General features: G+C 48.0%; 1 protein-coding gene across 1 annotated transcript; it reads left to right on the top strand.

The window, feature by feature from the left end:
• The first annotated feature begins 397 nt into the window (after window positions 1-397).
• Window positions 398-18,965, top strand: LOC124029145 (GMP synthase [glutamine-hydrolyzing]-like). The gene is made up of 6 exons (XM_046340966.1): window positions 398-538; window positions 1,162-1,287; window positions 10,807-10,922; window positions 11,017-11,147; window positions 16,066-16,238; window positions 16,376-18,965. The coding sequence occupies exons 1-6, from the start codon at window positions 398-400 to the stop codon at window positions 16,475-16,477; spliced, it is 789 nt and encodes a 262-aa protein (XP_046196922.1). The 3' UTR covers window positions 16,478-18,965.
• The last annotated feature ends 345 nt before the right edge of the window (window positions 18,966-19,310 follow it).

Below are 19,310 nucleotides of genomic sequence, written 5' to 3'. Positions count from 1 at the left end.
GTATGGCTGTGATGTTAACCTCATCCTCTCCTGTAGGTCCTGGCCTGGCCATCAGAGTGATCTGTGATGTTAACCTCATCCTCTCCTGTAGGTCCTGGCCTGGCCATCAGAGTGATCTGTGATGTTAACCTCATCCTCTCCTGTAGGTCCTGGCCTGGCCATCAGAGTGATCTGTGATGTTAACCTCATCCTCTCCTGTAGGTCCTGGCCTGGCCATCAGAGTGATCTGTGATGTTAACCTCATCCTCTCCTGTAGGTCCTGGCCTGGCCATCAGAGTGATCTGTGATGTTAACCTCATCCTCTCCCTGTAGGTCCTGGCCTGGCCATCAGAGTGATCTGTGATGTTAACCTCATCCTCTCCTGTAGGTCCTGGCCTGGCCATCAGAGTGATCTGTGATGTTAACCTCATCCTCTCCTGTAGGTCCTGGCCTGGCCATCAGAGTGATCTGTGCAGACGAGCCCTACATCTGTAAGGACTTTGCTGAGACCAACAACATCCTCAAGATCATCACAGACTTCTCCGCCATGGTCAAAAAGGTCAGAGAGCAGAGCACCACTAGTCTATGACAGGAACTTGATGGTAATAACAGAGTTGGTCTCAATTCCATTTCAATTTGAACCAACTTCATTGGACATACAATGCTGTTCTGTATCATCACTCATTCATATCTTATGTACATATTCTTTATCCCTTTACACTTGTGTCTATAAGGTAGTAGTTTTGGAATTGTTAGTTAGATTACTTGTTGGTTATTACTGCACTGTCGGAACTAGAAGCACAAGCATTTCGCTACACTCACATTAACATCTGCTAACCATGTGCATATGACCATTAACATCTGCTAACCATGTGCATATGACCATTAACATCTGCTAACCATGTGTATATGACCAATAACATCTGCTAACCATGTGTATATGACCAATAACATCTGCTAACCATGTGTATGTGACCAATAACATCTGCTAACCATGTGTATGTGACCAATAAACATCTGTTAACCATGTGTATGTGACAAATACATTTGATTTGAATTCTAGAATGGGGTTGTAGATGGAATTGACCCCAACTGACCTTCTTTATGCAACAACATGGTGATAACTTACTCTAGTAATGTCAGACTAGCTAATAATACTCATAACTTACCCTGTGCCTCCAGCCCCACACGTTGTTGCAGAGAGTGAAGTCGTGTATATCAGACGAGGAGGAGGAGAAACTCCTGCAGATCACCAGTCTTCATTCACTCAATGCCTTCCTGCTGCCAATCAAGACCGTGGGAGTCCAGGTAACGCACTTTATACAGTGTTCTCTCACACTCAACGTACTGCTCGGCCACGAGGCTGCTCTGTCTGTCTGAATGTGACCTCTGACCTCTGTAAATGTACGGGTGGTATCCGGAAAATTGATCCCACTATCCTGTCCGTTGCAAGAGCCATGCTCTATCAAGTGAGTGGTGGAGGACCACTGGTCAAATCAAATGTATTTATATAGCCCTTCGTACATCAGCTGATATCTCAAAGTGCTGTAAGAGAAACCCAGCCTAAAACCTCAAGCAGTGAACAATGCAGGTGTAGAAGCACGGTGGCTGGAAAAACTCCTAGAAAAGCCAAAACCTAGGAAGAAACCTAGAGAGGAACCGGGCTATGTGGGGTGGCCAGTCCTCTTCAGGCTGTACCGGGTGGAGATTATAACAGAACATGGCCAAGATGTTCAAATGTTCATAAATGACCAGCATGGTCGAATAATTATAAGGCAGAACAGTAGAAACTGGAGCAGCAGCACGGCCAGGTGGACTGGGGACAGCAAGGAGTCATCATGTCAGGTAGTCCTGGGGCACGGTCCTGGGAACTCAGGTCCTCCGAGAGAGAGAGAGAGAAAGAAAGAGAGAAGGAGAGAATTAGAGAACGCACACTTAGATTCACACAGGACACCGGAATAGGACAGGAGAAGTACTCTAGATATAACAAACCCTGACCCTAGCCCCCCGACACAAACTACTGCAGCATAAATACTGGAGGCTGAGACAGGAGGGGTCAGGAGACACTGTGGCCCCATCCTGAGACATCACTGGACAGGGCCAAACAGGAAGGATATAACCCCCCCCACTTTGCCAAAGCACAGCCCCCATACCACTAGAGGGAAATCTTCAACCACCAACTTACCATCCTGAGACAAGGGCCGAGTATAGCCCACAAAGATCTGGCCCAACCCAAGGGGGGCCAACCCAGACAGGATGACCACATCAGTGAATCAACCCACTCCAGGTGACGCACCCCTTCCAGGGACGGCATGAGAGATCCCCAGCAACCAGTGACTCAGCCCCTGTAATAGGGTTAGAGGCAGAGAATCCCAGTGGAAAGAGGGGAACCGGCCAGGCAGAGACAGCAAGGGCAGTTCGTCACCCAGAGCCTTTCCGTTCACCTTCCCACTCCTGGGCCAGACTACACTCAATCATATGACCCACTGAAGAGATGAGTCTTCAGTAAAAACTTAAAGGTTGAGACCGAGTTTGTGTCTCTGACATGGGTAGGCAGACCGTTCCATAAAAATGGAGCTCTATAGGAGAAAGCCCTGCCTCCAGCTGCTTGCTTAAAAATTCTAGGGACAATTAGAGGCCCTGCGTCTTGTGACCTGGTAGCGTACGTGTATGTATGTACGGCAGGACCAAATCAGATAGGTAGGTAGGAGCAAGCCCATGTAATGCTTTGTAGTTAGCAGTAAAACCTGAAATCAGCCCTTGCTTTGACAGGAAGCCAGTGTAGGGAGGCTAGCACTGGAGTAATATCAGGATTCTAGCAGCCATATTTAGCACTAACTGAAGTTTATTTAGTGCTTTATCTGGGTAACCGGAAAGTAGAGCATTGCAGTAGTCTAACCTAGAAGTGAAAAAGCATGGATTAATTTTTCTGCATCATCTTTGGACAGAAAGTTTCTGATTTTTGCAATGTTACGGATGGAAAAAAAAGCTGTCCTGAAATGGTCTTGATATGTTCTTCAAAAGCGAGATCAGGATCCAGAGTAACGCAGAGGTCCTTCACAGTTTTATCTGAGACGACTGTACAACCATTAAGATTAATTGTCAGATTCAACAGAAGATCTCTTTGTTTCTTGGGACCTAGAACAAGCATCTCTGTTTTGTCCGAATTTAAAAGTAGGAAGTTTGCAGCCATCCACTTCCTTATGTCTGAAACACATGCTTCTAGCAAGGGCAATTTTGGGGCTTCACCATGTTTCATTGAAATGTACAGCTGTATGTCATCAGCATAGCAGTGAAAGTTAAAATTATGTTTTTGAATGACATCCCAATAAGTAAAATATATAGTGAAAACAATAGTAGTCCTAAAACGGAACCTTGAGGAACACCGAAATTTACAGTTGATTTGTCAAGAGGACAAACCATTCACAGAGACAAACTGATATCTTTCCGACAGATAAGATCTAAACCAGGCCAGAACTTGTCCGTGGTCACCTGACTGAGGCCCCTCTTAATGGTCTGACTGCTCGTCTATAGTAGAGCAGGGATAGATGGCTTTATCTGATTCTTAGTGCTGAGTGATTTGAGGTTGGTTCAGATTTGTAAAAAAAAAAAAAACACTGTTTTTAATTTCGGTTTAGATTTTTTTTTAAACAATGGGTTAAAGGAATTGTGGGTGGAATGCTAAGAACGCCTAATAAAACAATTGATGGTAGTGCCCATTACTGCCACTAACCATCACTTATTCACATTACTTAAATCAAATATATTTGGTTCTGTATATTACATATTTTGTTAATAGTATGATAATGAATTTATTATTTCATAAAAACCCAGTGATGGTTGGCTAGTGACTGCCTTTTGTGGCTTATCACCATAAAGTCGTCCTGAGTGGCGCAGCGGTCTAAGGCACTGCATCTCAGTGCAAGAGACGTCACTATAATACCTGGTTAGAATCCAGGCTGTATCACATCCGGCCGTGATTGGGAGTCCCATAGGGCGGCGCACAATTGACCCAGCGTCATCCAGAGTAGGCCGTCATTGTAAATAAGAATTTGTTTTTAACTGTCTTGCCGAGTTAAATAAAAATAAAATTCACATTACTTTAATTTTGGTTGTGTGTGTAATTGTTGCTTCTGTCAGTCTTCTCGCCTAACCTGGGCTCGAACCAGGGACCCTCTGAACACATCAACAACTGCCGCCCACGAAGCCTTTGTTACCTATCGCTCCACGGTAGCTGCTGCGCTTGCAGAGCAAGCGAAACAGCTTCAAGGTCTCAGAGCGGGTGACGTCACCGATTTTTGAAACGCTACTTGTAGGCATCGCTAACTAGCTAGCCATTTCACACGGGGTACATTTATTTCAGTTGACTGATTTCCTTCTATCAACTGTACCTCAGTAAAGTTTTTGAAATTGTTGCGTTTTTATACATTTTTTTGTTCAGTATAAATATATTTTAAGTTATAAGCTTTTGGTTTTTCCATTTACGTTTTGAGGTTGGACTTTAGCACTTAAAGCTTGTTAGCGTGTACTGCGCACTGATTGGTGTCACCTCATTAGTCAGTATGTGTTACACCTGTGCTGCTCGCCATCTCATTAGTGGGAAGGTATTGGAACCTGTGCTGCTTGCCATCTCGTTAGTGGGAAGGTATTGGAACCTGTGCTGCTCGCCATCTCATTAGTGGGAAGGTGTTGGAACCTGTGCTGCTCGCCATCTCGTTAGTGGGAAGGTGTTGGAACCTGTGCTGCTCGCCATCTCATTAGTGGGAAGGTATTGGAACCTGTGCTGCTCGCCATCTCGCCATCTCATTAGTGGGAAGGTGTTGGAACCTGTGCTGCTTGCCATCTCATTAGTGGGAAGGTGTTGGAACCTGTGCTGCTCGCCATCTCATTAGTGGGAAGGTATTGGAACCTGTGCTGCTTGCCATCTCATTAGTGGGAAGGTGTTGGAACCTGTGCTGCTTGCCATCTCATTAGTGGGAAGGTGTTGGAACCTGTGCTGCTCGCCATCTCATTAGTGGGAAGGTATTGGAACCTGTGCTGCTCGCCATCTCGTTAGTGGGAAGGTGTTGAAACCTGTGCTGCTCGCCATCTCATTAGTGGGAAGGTGTTGGAACCTGTGCTGGCCCAGTTGCTATTTAAGAGTGTCTGGCCCAGTTGCTATTTAAGAGTGTCTGGCCCAGTTGCTATTTAAGAGTGTCTGGCCCAGTTGCTATTTAAGAGTGTCTGGCCCAGTTGCTATTTAAGAGTGTCTGGCCCAGTTGCTATTTAAGAGTGTCTGGCCCAGTTGCTATTTAAGAGTGTCTGGCCCAGTGTTCCAGTTGTCTTGATAGAGGGTTATTAACACCTTTTTAGTTGGCTCTCCCTATTATGATTTCTAGACAAATAATCCTTGATCTGATTTTCATTTTGCTCCACGTTTTTGGTTTGCTTCCTGTCTTTATTACGCTTGGTTAGGGTTTTTCTTTTTGTTTGTCTAAGTTCTATTTGTTGTTACTCGTCAACATTCAGGGGAACCCCTCATGAGTGTCTTTCAGAAACCCTCCTAAAACCCCACCACCCAAAATGTGGTGAGTAGACTCAAAGAGAGAGAAAATAGTTGAACAGTTTTGAAAAAAATTAATTTCTTTAAAAATGAAGTGTGAGCTAGCTAGCACTATAGCTAGCTAGCTATATTTCGTTTAATTTTTTTCCCATCCTCTTTCACTTAGCAAGTTTAGCCTACTCAAACCCCTGGCTCAAACAGAGAGGGATGTTATGTTTGCTAGCTGGCTAAGGCTATCCAACAGAGAGGGATGTTATGTTAGCTAGCTGGCTAAAGCTATCCAACAGAGAGGGATGTTATGTTAGCTAGCTGGCTAAAGCTATCCAACAGAGAGGGATGCTATGTTAGCTAGCTGGCTAAAGCTATCCAACAGAGAGGGATGCTATGTTAGCTAGCTGGCTAAAGCTATCCAACAGAGAGGGATGTTATGTTAGCTAGCTGGCTAAAGCTATCCAACAGAGAGGGATGCTATGTTAGCTAGCTGGCTAAAGCTATCCAACAGAGAGGGATGCTATGTTAGCTAGCTGGCTAAAGCTATCCAACAGAGAGGGATGTTATGTTAGCTAGCTGGCTAAAGCTATCCAACAGAGAGGGATGTTATGTTAGCTAGCTGGCTAAGGCTATCCAACAGAGGGGGATGTTATGTTAGCTAGCTGGCTAAAGCTATCCAACAGAGAGGGATGTTATGTTAGCTAGCTGGCTAAAGCTATCCAACAGAGAGGGATGTTATGTTAGCTAGCTGGCTAAAGCTATCCAACAGAGAGGGATGCTATGTTAGCTAGCTGGCTAAAGCTATCCAACAGAGAGGGATGTTATGTTAGCTAGCTGGCTAAAGCTATCCAACAGAGAGGGATGTTATGTTAGCTAGCTGGCTAAGGCTATCCAACAGAGGGGGATGTTATGTTAGCTAGCTGGCTAAAGCTATCCAACAGAGAGGGATGTTATGTTAGCTAGCTGGCTAAAGCTATCCAACAGAGAGGGATGCTATGTTAGCTAGCTGGCTAAAGCTATCCAACAGAGAGGGATGCTATGTTAGCTAGCTGGCTAAAGCTATCCAACAGAGAGGGATGTTATGTTAGCTAGCTGGCTAAGGCTGTTTAACACTGGAACTGTTCAAAGTCGAGGTAAACTTTTGGTTTTATTAATGTATTGCCACTGAGCCAACTGGAACTGCTAAAATGCTTGCTGACTGTACACTGTACTGCATGATTGTCGCAGATTTACCAACGCATTAGTTCTAGTAGCTATGTTGACTAGCTATGACATTAGCTAGTATGGTGACAACGATGTAGGCTGTGTGTAGCGGTTATGATATGAAGGCTTGGCAAGGTTTTCTTTCTTCTCCTGGTCACAGACAGCTGATGTGTTGTTCACTGAAGTCCACAAGCAAAGGGAAAAGGTGAGAGGAGGAGAGCACGTAGACGCGAGAAGGAATTCTACAATGAGCAAAATGATCATGTTGTTTGTATGTGGCTGCTATGGAAGTGAACTGTGTTTGCGTGTGATCAGGGGTGTATTCATTCTGCCGATTCTGTTGCGGGGACATTTTAAAATGGAAGCAAACGGAACAGAACGGGGATAGACATACTCGAAGTTGTCCAATAGAAACTCTCGCTTGCATCTGTTGGACTAATGATTACACTCTAGATCAGCTCTCTACCTGTGCACTTACGTTGTCATCTTTCATTCATAGGCTAGGTTGTAGCAACCTCCATGATGGCTATAGGGAACATTTTGAGTATCATGTAGTAGCCTAAACGTATCGATGTTACGCTGAACTGGGTGAAGGGAATATGAATGACAGTCATCCAATATGCTGTAATACCGCCAGTGTCGGGAACAAAGAGCTGCGGAAGTTTGTTGTCACGCAAGTGGTCAACAGCACCCTCTTTGTCCCAATGGGCTTTATGTGTCGGTCTGCTCAATTACTCCACCCAGGATCTGTGGTCAACAGCACCAGTTATGTGGGCTATATGTTGCTGTTTGCCCTGTTACATTGGTGCGGCAGCGTAGCCTAGTGGTTAGAGTGTTGGACTAGTAACTGGAAGGTTGCGAGTTCAAACCCCTGAGCTGACAAGGTACAAATCTGTCGTTCTGCCCCTGAACAGGCAGTTAACCCGCTGTTGCCAGGCAGTCATTGAAAATAAGAATGTGTTCTTAACTGACTTGCCTGGTTAAATAAAGGTAAAATAAATTTGAAAAAGTTACCCAGGCTCTGTGGTCAACAGCACCCGTTATGACACATGTCTCTGTTCTTCCATCTGTTTTTCTTTCGTGAATTCAGACGAGCTGTTTAAAGGAGAAATCCCTAGTGTCTACATGGTAGAACAGTACAAACCTCAGTCTCATTCTTCTTTGTGTGCTCCTCTCTGACAGTGCGGTGTAGCTAGGCCAAATGTTAGCCTGTGGTTTGGCTTCTGACGCTAGGACGGTTATTCCTTCACTGAGCAGCCATGTCGAGACGAGTTTTGACACTCCCTGTTATTCCTTCACTGAGCAGCCATGTCGAGACGAGTTTTGACACTCCCTGTTATTCCTTCACTGAGCAGCCATGTCGAGACGAGTTTTGACACTCCCTGTTATTCCTTCACTGAGCAGCCATGTCGAGACGAGTTTTGACACTCCCTGTTATTCCTTCACTGAGCAGCCATGTCGAGACGAGTTTTGACACTCCCTGTTATTCCTTCACTGAGCAGCCATGTCGAGACTAGTTTTGACACTCCCTGTTATTCCTTCACTGAGCAGCCATCTCCCTCTCACTATAACACAAGGACACTGCTACTGTCAGGGCCGAGGATGTGAAACTCTCCCCTACTCACTGATACTGTGTCAGAGAACATTTTTAAAATCCTGTTTCGGGTTGGGGCAGGTTAATCTGATCCTAGATCTGTGGTTAGGGGCAATGTCTGTTTGGCCTCTCAGCGGTGTCAAATGGAATTCTGGACATTTTTACTTAATTTCCTTCAGCCCCAGGTTGTGGGATCCACGCGGGGTTGTCATGGCTACACAATGTTTTGTTTGACAAGTGCATGGATAATGGAATGATGACACAGCTGGCTCCGCCCATTCAGTAGTGCGTGTGTCTCCCCTCACTTCCTGCTAAAAGCCACAGAGGACTAAATTTACCCCAGAAATACTGAGTGAGTGTGACTGTGTGTGACTGTGTGTGTTGGTAACGGTGGGCAGGAGAGACACAGCAGTATAAACAGAAGGGCATATTATTCTCTGGAGTTGAGAGGCTGAGAGAAGAGGGGAAATAACAGGCCTCCGATTCCCCCAGAGTCTGCTTCCGTGTCGAAGTGTGAAGGATTCAATAGAGCACTTCTGATGAATCATCCCAGTAATGAAGTGTTGGTCAATAGAGGACCTCTGTAGCATACAGAACTGGGGAGGTGATCGTGGACTTTAGGAAACAGCAGAGGGAACACCCCCCTATCCACAACGATGGAACAGTAGTGGAGAGGGTAGTAAGTGTTGGTCAATAGAGGACCTCTGTAGCATACAGAACTGGTCCTAGATGAAGCTCTAGTGTGTGGCGGTGACTGTCGGTACTATAGCTGTGTGTGGGGGGGACTGTCGGTACTATAGCCGCGTGTGGGGGTGACTGTCGGTACTATAGCCGCGTGTGGGGGGACTGTCGGTACTATAGCCGCGTGTGGGGGTGACTGTCGGTACTATAGCCGCGTGTGGGGGTGACTGTCGGTACTATAGCCGCGTGTGGGGGTGACTGTCTGTACTATAGCCGCGTGTGGGGGGACTGTCGGTACTATAGCCGCGTGTGGGGGTGACTGTCGGTACTATAGCCGCGTGTGGGGGTGACTGTCGGTACTATAGCCGCGTGTGGGGGTGACTGTCGGTACTATAGCCGCGTGTGGGGGTGACTGTCGGTACTATAGTGACCCGGTCCTATAGCCACGCGGGGGGGGGGGGTCCTCAGAGTGTGGTGTCAGGAAAATAACCTCACACTCAACGTCAACAAAACAAAGGAGGCGATCGTGGACTTCAGGAAACAGCAGAGGGAACACCCCGCTATCCACATCGATGGAACAGTAGTGGAGAGGGTAGTAAGCTTTACGTTCCTCGGCATACACATCACAGACAAACTGAATTGGTCCACTCACACAGACAGCATCGTGAAGAAGGTGCAGCAGCCCCTCTTCAACCTCAGGAGGCTGAAGAAATTTGGCTTGTCACCAAAAGCACTCACAAACTTCTACAGATGCACAATCGAGAGCATCCTGTCGGGCTGTATCACCGCCTGGTACGGCAACTGCTCCGCCCACAACTGTAAAGCTCTCCAGAGGGTGGTGAGGTCTGCACAACGCATCACCGGGGGGGGGGGCAAACTACCTGGGACCATGAGACTGAAAAGCAGCTTCTATCTCAAGGCCATCAGACTGTTAAACAGCCACCACTAACATTGAGTGGCTGCTGCCAACACACTGACTCAACTCCAGCCACTTTAATAATGGAAACATTGATGTAAATAATGTATCACTAGCCACTTTAATAATGGAAACATTGATGTAAATAATGTATCACTAGCCACTTTAAACAATGCCACTTTTATGTTTACATACCCTACATTACTCATTTCATATGTATATACTGTACTCTATATCATCTACTGCATCTTGCCTATGCTGTTCTGTACCATCACTCATTCATATATATTTATGTACATATTCTTTATCCCTTTACACTTGTGTGTATAAGGTAGTAGTTTTGGAATTGTTAGGTTAGATTACTCGTTGGTTATCACTGCATTGTCGGAACTAGAAGCACAAGCATTTCGCTACACTCGCATTAACATCTGCTAACCATGTGTATGTGACAAATAACATGTGATTTGATGTGTGTAGGGTGACTGTCGGTCCAATAGCTGTGTGTGTGGGGTGACTGTTGGTACTATAAGCTGTGTGTGTAGGGTGACTGTTGGTACTATAGCCGTGTGTGGGGGGTAACTCGCTCCTATAGCTATGTGTGTGGGGTCAATAGTAAAGAGGCTCCTAACCTGTTCTCTCTCTGTCTGTGTGTAGGGTGACTGTCGGTCCTATAGCTATGTGTGTGGGGTCACCAGTAAAGAGGCTCCTAACCTGTTCTCTCTCTGTCTGTGTGTAGGGTGACTGTCGGTCCTATAGCTATGTGTGTGGGGTCACCAGTAAAGAGGCTCCTAACCTGTTCTCTCTCTGTCTGTGTGTAGGGTGACTGTCGGTCCTATAGCTATGTGTGTGGGGTCACCAGTAAAGAGGCTCCTAACCTGTTCTCTCTCTGTCTGTGTGTAGGGTGACTGTCGGTCCTATAGCTATGTGTGTGGGGTCACCAGTAAAGAGGCTCCACACTGGGAATCCCTCATGTTCCTGGCCAGACTCATCCCTCGCATGTGCCACACCATCAACAGGTAACACACACAGTACACAGTAGAAGAAGTAGAACCAGTTACTGCTAGCAGGATGCCACATGGACCGTCCTTCCTCTCTCCCTCCTCCCTCCAGAGTTGTGTATGTATTTGGGTCCCACGTGAAGGAGCCCCCTACAGACGTCACCCCCACCTTCCTGACCACGGGCGTTCTCAGCACACTCAGACAGGCGGACTTCGTGGCCCACTCCATCCTCAGAGAGTCTGGTAAGTGGTTTCCTGCTTCAGGAGGGGGGGGGGGGAGATCAGAATGCCAGGTAGAAATTCCTTGGATTCAGTGTAGAGTGGGGAATATAGTATAGAAATAGAATGTATAGATCTCTAGCGGTTATTCCAATATCCAAGCGGGCGTTAGCATCTCACACAAGAATTTGAATACTAACAAAATGAGAGGCATATTTTTAACACATGCTTTTTCTGAATTTAAAATATCCATGTTACATTGTTACATATATTGAATGATATGGGGCGGCAGGGTAGCCTAGTGGTTAGAGTGCTGGACTAGTAAGCGGAAGGTTGCAAGTTCAAACCCCCGAGCTGTTGTTCTGCCCCTGAACAGGCAGTATTTCTGCCCCCTCTTTCTCTCAGGTTACTCTGGGAAGATCAGTCAGATGCCTGTCATCCTGACCCCTCTGTGCCCTCTTTCTCCCAGGTTACTCTGGGAAGATCAGTCAGATGCCGGTCATCCTGACCCCTCTGCCCTCTTTCTCCCAGGTTACTCTGGGAAGATCAGTCAGATGCCTGTCATCCTGACCCCTCTGTGCCCTCTTTCTCCCAGGTTACTCTGGGAAGATCAGTCAGATGCCTGACCCCTCTGTGCCCTCTTTCTCCCAGGTTACTCTGGGAAGATCAGTCAGATGCCTGACCCTCTGTGCCCTCTTTCTCCCAGGTTACTCAGGGAAGATCAGTCAGATGCCTGACCCTCTGTGCCCTCTTTCTCCCAGGTTACTCTGGGAAGATCAGTCATATGCCTGACCCCTCTGTGCCCTCTTTCTCCCAGGTTACTCTGGGAAGATCAGTCAGATGCCTGACCCCTCTGTGCCCTCTTTCTCCCAGGTTACTCTGGGAAGATCAGTCAGATGCCTGACCCCTCTGTGCCCTCTTTCTCCCAGGTTACTCTGGGAAGATCAGTCAGATGCCTGTCATCCTGACCCCTCTGTGCCCTCTTTCTCCCAGGTTACTCTGGGAAGATCAGTCAGATGCCTGACCCTCTGTGCCCTCTTTCTCCCAGGTTACTCTGGGAAGATCAGTCAGATGCCTGACCCTCTGTGCCCTCTTTCTCCCAGGTTACTCTGGGAAGATCAGTCAGATGCCTGACCCTCTGTGCCCTCTTTCTCCCAGGTTACTCTGGGAAGATCAGTCAGATGCCTGTCATCCTGACCCTCTGTGCCCTCTTTCTCCCAGGTTACTCTGGGAAGATCAGTCAGATGCCTGACCCTCTGTGCCCTCTTTCTCCCAGGTTACTCTGGGAAGATCAGTCAGATGCCTGACCCCTCTGTGCCCTCTTTCTCCCAGGTTACTCTGGGAAGATCAGTCAGATGCCTGACCCTCTGTGCCCTCTTTCTCCCAGGTTACTCTGGGAAGATCAGTCAGATGCCTGACCCCTCTGTGCCCTCTTTCTCCCAGGTTACTCTGGGAAGATCAGTCAGATGCCTGACCCTCTGTGCCCTCTTTCTCCCAGGTTACTCTGGGAAGATCAGTCAGATGCCTGACCCCTCTGTGCCCTCTTTCTCCCAGGTTACTCTGGGAAGATCAGTCAGATGCCTGACCCCTCTGTGCCCTCTTTCTCCCAGGTTACTCTGGGAAGATCAGTCAGATGCCTGACCCCTCTGTGCCCTCTTTCTCCCAGGTTACTCTGGGAAGATCAGTCAGATGCCTGACCCTCTGTGCCCTCTTTTCTCCCAGGTTACTCTGGGAAGATCAGTCAGATGCCTGACCCCTCTGTGCCCTCTTTCTCCCAGGTTACTCTGGGAAGATCAGTCAGATGCCTGACCCCTCTGTGCCCTCTTTCTCCCAGGTTACTCTGGGAAGATCAGTCAGATGCCTGACCCCTCTGTGCCCTCTTTCTCCCAGGTTACTCTGGGAAGATCAGTCAGATGCCTGTCATCCTGACCCCTCTGTGCCCTCTTTCTCCCAGGTTACTCTGGGAAGATCAGTCAGATGCCTGACCCCCCTCTGTGCCCTGACTTTCTCCCAGGTTACTCTGGGAAGATCAGTCAGATGCCTGACCCTCTGTGCCCTCTTTCTCCCAGGTTACTCTGGGAAGATCAGTCAGATGCCTGACCCCTCTGTGCCCTCTTTCTCCCAGGTTACTCTGGGAAGATCAGTCAGATGCCTGACCCCTCTGTGCCCTCTTTCTCCCAGGTTACTCTGGGAAGATCAGTCAGATGCCTGACCCCTCTGTGCCCTCTTTCTCCCAGGTTACTCTGGGAAGATCAGTCAGATGCCTGACCCCTCTGTGCCCTCTTTCTCCCAGGTTACTCTGGGAAGATCAGTCAGATGCCTGACCCTCTGTGCCCTCTTTCTCCCAGGTTACTCTGGGAAGATCAGTCAGATGCCTGACCCCTCTGTGCCCTCTTTCTCCCAGGTTACTCTGGGAAGATCAGTCAGATGCCTGACCCTCTGTGCCCTCTTTCTCCCAGGTTACTCTGGGAAGATCAGTCAGATGCCTGACCCCTCTGTGCCCTCTTTCTCCCAGGTTACTCTGGGAAGATCAGTCAGATGCCTGACCCCTCTGTGCCCTCTTTCTCCCAGGTTACTCTGGGAAGATCAGTCAGATGCCTGACCCCTCTGTGCCCTCTTTCTCCCAGGTTACTCTGGGAAGATCAGTCAGATGCCTGACCCCTCTGTGCCCTCTTTCTCCCAGGTTACTCTGGGAAGATCAGTCAGATGCCTGACCCCTCTGTGCCCTCTTTCTCCCAGGTTACTCTGGGAAGATCAGTCAGATGCCTGACCCCTCTGTGCCCTCTTTCTCCCAGGTTACTCTGGGAAGATCAGTCAGATGCCTGACCCTCTGTGCCCTCTTTCTCCCAGGTTACTCTGGGAAGATCAGTCAGATGCCTGACCCTCTGTGCCTGGTTACCTCAGATGCCTGACCCTCTGTGCCCTCTTTCTCCCAGGTTACTCTGGGAAGATCTCTGTGCCCTCTTTCTCCCAGGTTACTCTGGGAAGATCAGTCAGATGCCTGACCCCTCTGTGCCCTCTTTCTCCCAGGTTACTCTGGGAAGATCAGTCAGATGCCTGTCATCCTGACCCCTCTGTGCCCTCTTTCTCCCAGGTTACTCTGGGAAGATCAGTCAGATGCCTGACCCCTCTGTGCCCTCTTTCTCCCAGGTTACTCTGGGAAGATCAGTCAGATGCCTGTCATCCTGACCCCTCTGTGCCCTCTTTCTCCCAGGTTACTCTGGGAAGATCAGTCAGATGCCTGACCCCTCTGTGCCCTCTTTCTCCCAGGTTACTCTGGGAAGATCAGTCAGATGCCTGACCCCTCTGTGCCCTCTTTCTCCCAGGTTACTCTGGGAAGATCAGTCATATGCCTGACCCCTCTGTGCCCTCTTTCTCCCAGGTTACTCTGGGAAGATCAGTCAGATGCCTGTCATCCTGACCCTCTGTGCCCTCTTTCTCCCAGGTTACTCTGGGAAGATCAGTCAGATGCCTGACCCCTCTGTGCCCTCTTTCTCCCAGGTTACTCTGGGAAGATCAGTCATATGCCTGACCCCTCTGTGCCCTCTTTCTCCCAGGTTACTCTGGGAAGATCAGTCAGATGCCTGTCATCCTGACCCCTCTGTGCCCTCTTTCTCCCAGGTTACTCTGGGAAGATCAGTCAGATGCCTGACCCCTCTGTGCCCTCTTTCTCCCAGGTTACTCTGGGAAGATCAGTCAGATGCCTGACCCTCTGTGCCCTCTTTCTCCCAGGTTACTCTGGGAAGATCAGTCAGATGCCTGACCCTCTGTGCCCTCTTTCTCCCAGGTTACTCTGGGAAGATCAGTCAGATGCCTGACCCTCTGTGCCCTCTTTCTCCCAGGTTACTCTGGGAAGATCAGTCAGATGCCTGACCCCTCTGTGCCCTCTTTCTCCCAGGTTACTCTGGGAAGATCAGTCAGATGCCTGACCCCTCTGTGCCCTCTTTCTCCCAGGTTACTCTGGGAAGATCAGTCAGATGCCTGACCCCTCTGTGCCCTCTTTCTCCCAGGTTACTCTGGGAAGATCAGTCAGATGCCTGACCCCTCTGTGCCCTCTTTCTCCCAGGTTACTCTGGGAAGATCAGTCAGATGCCTGACCCTCTGTGCCCTCTTTCTCCCAGGTTACTCTGGGAAGATCAGTCAGATGCCTGTCATCCTGACCCTCTGTGCCCTCTTTCTCCCAGGTTACTCTGGGAAGATCAGTCAGATGCCTGACCCCTCTGTGCCCTCTTTCTCCCAGGTTACTCTGGGAAGATCAGTCAGATGCCTGTCATCCTGACCCCTCTGTGCCCTCTTTCTCCCAGGTTACTCTGGGAAGATCAGTCAGATGCCTGACCCCTCTGTGCCCTCTTTCTCCCAGGTTACTCTGGGAAGATCAGTCAGATGCCTGACCCTCTGTGCCCTCTTTCTCCCAGGTTACTCTGGGAAGATCAGTCATATGCCTGACCCTCTGTGCCCTCTTTCTCCCAGGTTACTCTGGGAAGATCAGTCAGATGCCTGTCATCCTGACCCCTCTGTGCCCTCTTTCTCCCAGGTTACTCTGGGAAGATCAGTCAGATGCCTGACCCCTCTGTGCCCTCTTTCTCCCAGGTTACTCTGGGAAGATCAGTCATATGCCTGACCCCTCTGTGCCCTCTTTCTCCCAGGTTACTCTGGGAAGATCAGTCAGATGCCTGTCATCCTGACCCCTCTGTGCCCTCTTTCTCCCAGGTTACTCTGGGAAGATCAGTCAGATGCCTGACCCCTCTGTGCCCTCTTTCTCCCAGGTTACTCTGGGAAGATCAGTCAGATGCCTGACCCCTCTGTGCCCTCTTTCTCCCAGGTTACTCTGGGAAGATCAGTCAGATGCCTGACCCCTCTGTGCCCTCTTTCTCCCAGGTTACTCTGGGAAGATCAGTCAGATGCCTGTCATCCTGACCCCTCTGTGCCCTCTTTCTCCCAGGTTACTCTGGGAAGATCAGTCAGATGCCGGTCATCCTGACACCGCTGCACTTCGATCGTGATTCCTCACAGAGGCAGCCGTCCTGTCGGCGCTCTGTGGTCGTCAGAACTTTCATCACCAGCGACTTCATGACCGGGATACCAGCCACGCCAGGAAAACACATCCCTGAGGAGGTAATGAGGCTCCCCACCAGATGGGGATCAGACAGACAGACATAGTTCTATTGCTCTCAGTGCAGATGTTTAAACCAGTCTCTGGTTTTGAACCCTTGTCTCTTCTTCTCCTGTATTATCTGTCATGTCTCCCCCAGGTGGTGCTGAAGATGGTGAATGAGATCAAGAAGATCCCTGGCATCTCCCGGGTGATGTTCGACCTGACCTCCAAACCTCCCGGTACCACAGAGTGGGAGTAGAGCTCACAGAGAGGGAGAAGGGAGGTGTGGTGAGCCCCTCCTCCTCCTTTCTTTCCCTCTCCTAACACCCCCTCCCAATCTCACCCCTCCTCGCCTTTCTTCCCCTCTCCTAACACCTCCACACTCCCCTGGCCCGCCCCCCCCCCAATCTCACCCCTCCTCTCCTTTCTTCCCCTCTCCTAACACCTCCACACTCCCCTGGCCTGCCCCCCCAACCTCACCCTCCTTTCCGATCACCCCCCCCCCCCCGTAGAACATTCCCGTGGAAAGCAGGCAGTGCTGTGATCACACTTGAAGCTGCCACTCTGCCCCCCCTCCCCTCCCCCTTCATTTTTTGGGGGAGGGGTGTTTGAATAGATATGTTGACTATTCACCCTTTTTGGATCCGTTTCTTCGTGCGTGACGATACATTTTTCCTTTTTTTGGTGCAAGTGCCGCTTCCTGTTTGGAAACCGCCAGTTGAGGTCAAGAGTTAAGGAGTTCAGGAAGTGGATTGTGTACACGGTATGCCTCAGATTACAGCGTGAGACCAACAACTGAAGAAAGCAAAAACGACATACTTGTATGACATAACGGAGAAGGAAGAGCAGCAACTAGCCAGTGGTTTTAAAAAGTCATCCATCGTTTTTTTAAATTATTTTTTTGCTTTTTTTTGTTACACATCTGACGGGGGTTTTTTTTCTCCCAAAATGATTTTTACTCATCCGTTTACCTTTCAACTGTATACTGTACAAAGAGACAGGGGTTGCCTGCCCAAAGTCATTCAGCAGAGAAACTGTGACCAATTAGTATTTTCTTTATTTTATTTTTTTTACTTTTCATTTTGCCAAATGTAGACGAGCCGTGGTGAAATTAGATCTGGGTTATTATCTCTTGTTAACAATCCACTTAAATCAAAATGGTGATGGTTAAGCTACCCGACCGCGGTCAACAGAAAATATTAGTTTATTATCACAGATGTGTGACACTGTGTGGGAAATGCCCAAAATGACGAGTTGTCCTTTCTTTGTGTGCCTGTTTCTTTGTGTGCCTGTTTCTTTGGGTGCCTGTTTCTTTGGGTGCCTGTTTCTTTGGGTGCCTGTTTCTTTGGGTGCCTGTTTCTTTGGGTGCCTGTTTCTTTGGGTGCCTGTTTCTTTGGGTGCCTGTTTCTTTGGGTGCCTGTTTCTTTGGGTGCCTGTTTCTTTGGGTGCCTGTTTCTTTGGGTGCCTGTTTCTTTGGGTGCCTGTTTCTTTGGGTGCCTGTTCCTTTGTGTGCCTGTTTCTTGGTGTGCCTGTAAGCCTGTTGGGTGCCTGTTTCTTTGGGTGCCTGTTTCTTTGGGTGCCTGTTTCTTTGGGTGCCTGTTTCTTTGGGTGCCTGTTTCTTTGGGTGCCTGTTTCTTTGGGTGCCTGTTTCTTTGGGTGCCTGTTTCTTTGGGTGCCTGTTTCTTTGGGTGCCTGTTTCTTTGGGTGCCTGTTTCTTGGTGTGCCTGTAAGCCTGTTGGGTGCCTGTTTCTTTGGGTGCCTGTTTCTTTGGGTGCCTGTTTCTTTGGGTGCCTGTTTCTTTGCTCCTCCTGTGTTTTTGTTTCATTTTTCTTCATGTTTTTCAGAGAAACAAGAGGACTGACAATGAATTCAGATGTTAGTATTGTCTAATTGATGTGTGAATGTCATCTTTGATGTTTTCACCTCCTACAGGTGTGTAGGAGCAACGTTTGCACATTTCTCTTTTTACCCATAAAGCCATGGTGCTTTCCTGACGCGAAGGGAATGTACTTCCAGTTGACGGATTTTAAAACCCCAATCACGGAGCACCCCCCCCCCTTTTTTTTATATTGTCAAAGGTCAAATTGAAGACCGGCAGTGGCCGTCTTGAACGTTTCAACTACCAGAGGAGTCCCCAAATAGGCATTCCCAGTAACCTGGTTCTGCGAATGCTTTCAACATTCATTTAATGAGATAGTCCTCAGCTAGTCCAGGACTCAGCGTTTTACTGGGCCTGAAACGAGTCGTCTTAAGGACCCCTGTCTGCCCCATGTCCAGCCTGTAGGTCATGTTTTACTGTGCGATAATACTGATTTTACATGCCTCTGTGTTTGACTTTGTACCCCTCACCTTAGATATTATTTCGTTATAACAGCAAAATACACAATGCAAAATGAATCTGTTCCTGAAACTTAACTTAACTCTTATTTGCAACTTGTTCTTAATGTCTCTCCTTCTGTGTTGTACTTTACTTGTGTATTTTATGATGCACATGTTTACTTGGAAAACAAACAAAAAATGGCTTTAAAATTTATGGGTTTAATTTTATAGTTGGATTTTACTGCAATATTGAAATGATTAAGTTATGCAAATCTGTCAGATAATTTTTTTTTTTTTAATGATCGATGCTCATTTTTCCTCAGTAACGTGCCTCACAACAAGCCGCTGCATGCAGATTCACGATGACATTTGTATAATGAAAAACCAAGCTTTAATAAATAAGTCCATGTTGAATCTGTATTCTCACACTCTTGGCCAACTATTGAAAGATGTCTAGATTTATTTTCACAACCAACAGATGTTTTAATGTTTGTATTTCGCAATACTTTTCTAGAATTCTGTTTGTTGCAGAATACTATATATATTAGGTCCTCGAGAACGAGCGTCTCTCATTAGGTTTGAGACTAATTGATGTCTGGCATTGAACTTCCCGTCGCGAGGGACTGTGGAACCTTTGCACGTGCCTCTGGGTCGGGAAGGTCGTGGGTCGGGAAGGTCGTGAGAGTACAAGTTCTACTGGCTCTTCTGTCTACATCCTTTAAACTTATGAGGTAGTTAGGGAAGTAGATGTGTGCCAAGTTGTCATCAAGGCA

Source organism: Oncorhynchus gorbuscha, unplaced genomic scaffold, assembly GCF_021184085.1.
Source record: "Oncorhynchus gorbuscha isolate QuinsamMale2020 ecotype Even-year unplaced genomic scaffold, OgorEven_v1.0 Un_scaffold_5636, whole genome shotgun sequence".
NCBI classification, from domain to species: domain Eukaryota; kingdom Metazoa; phylum Chordata; class Actinopteri; order Salmoniformes; family Salmonidae; genus Oncorhynchus; species Oncorhynchus gorbuscha.
The sequence above is the reverse complement of the archived record's forward strand: the minus strand, read 5'-3'. Positions and strand labels throughout refer to the sequence as shown.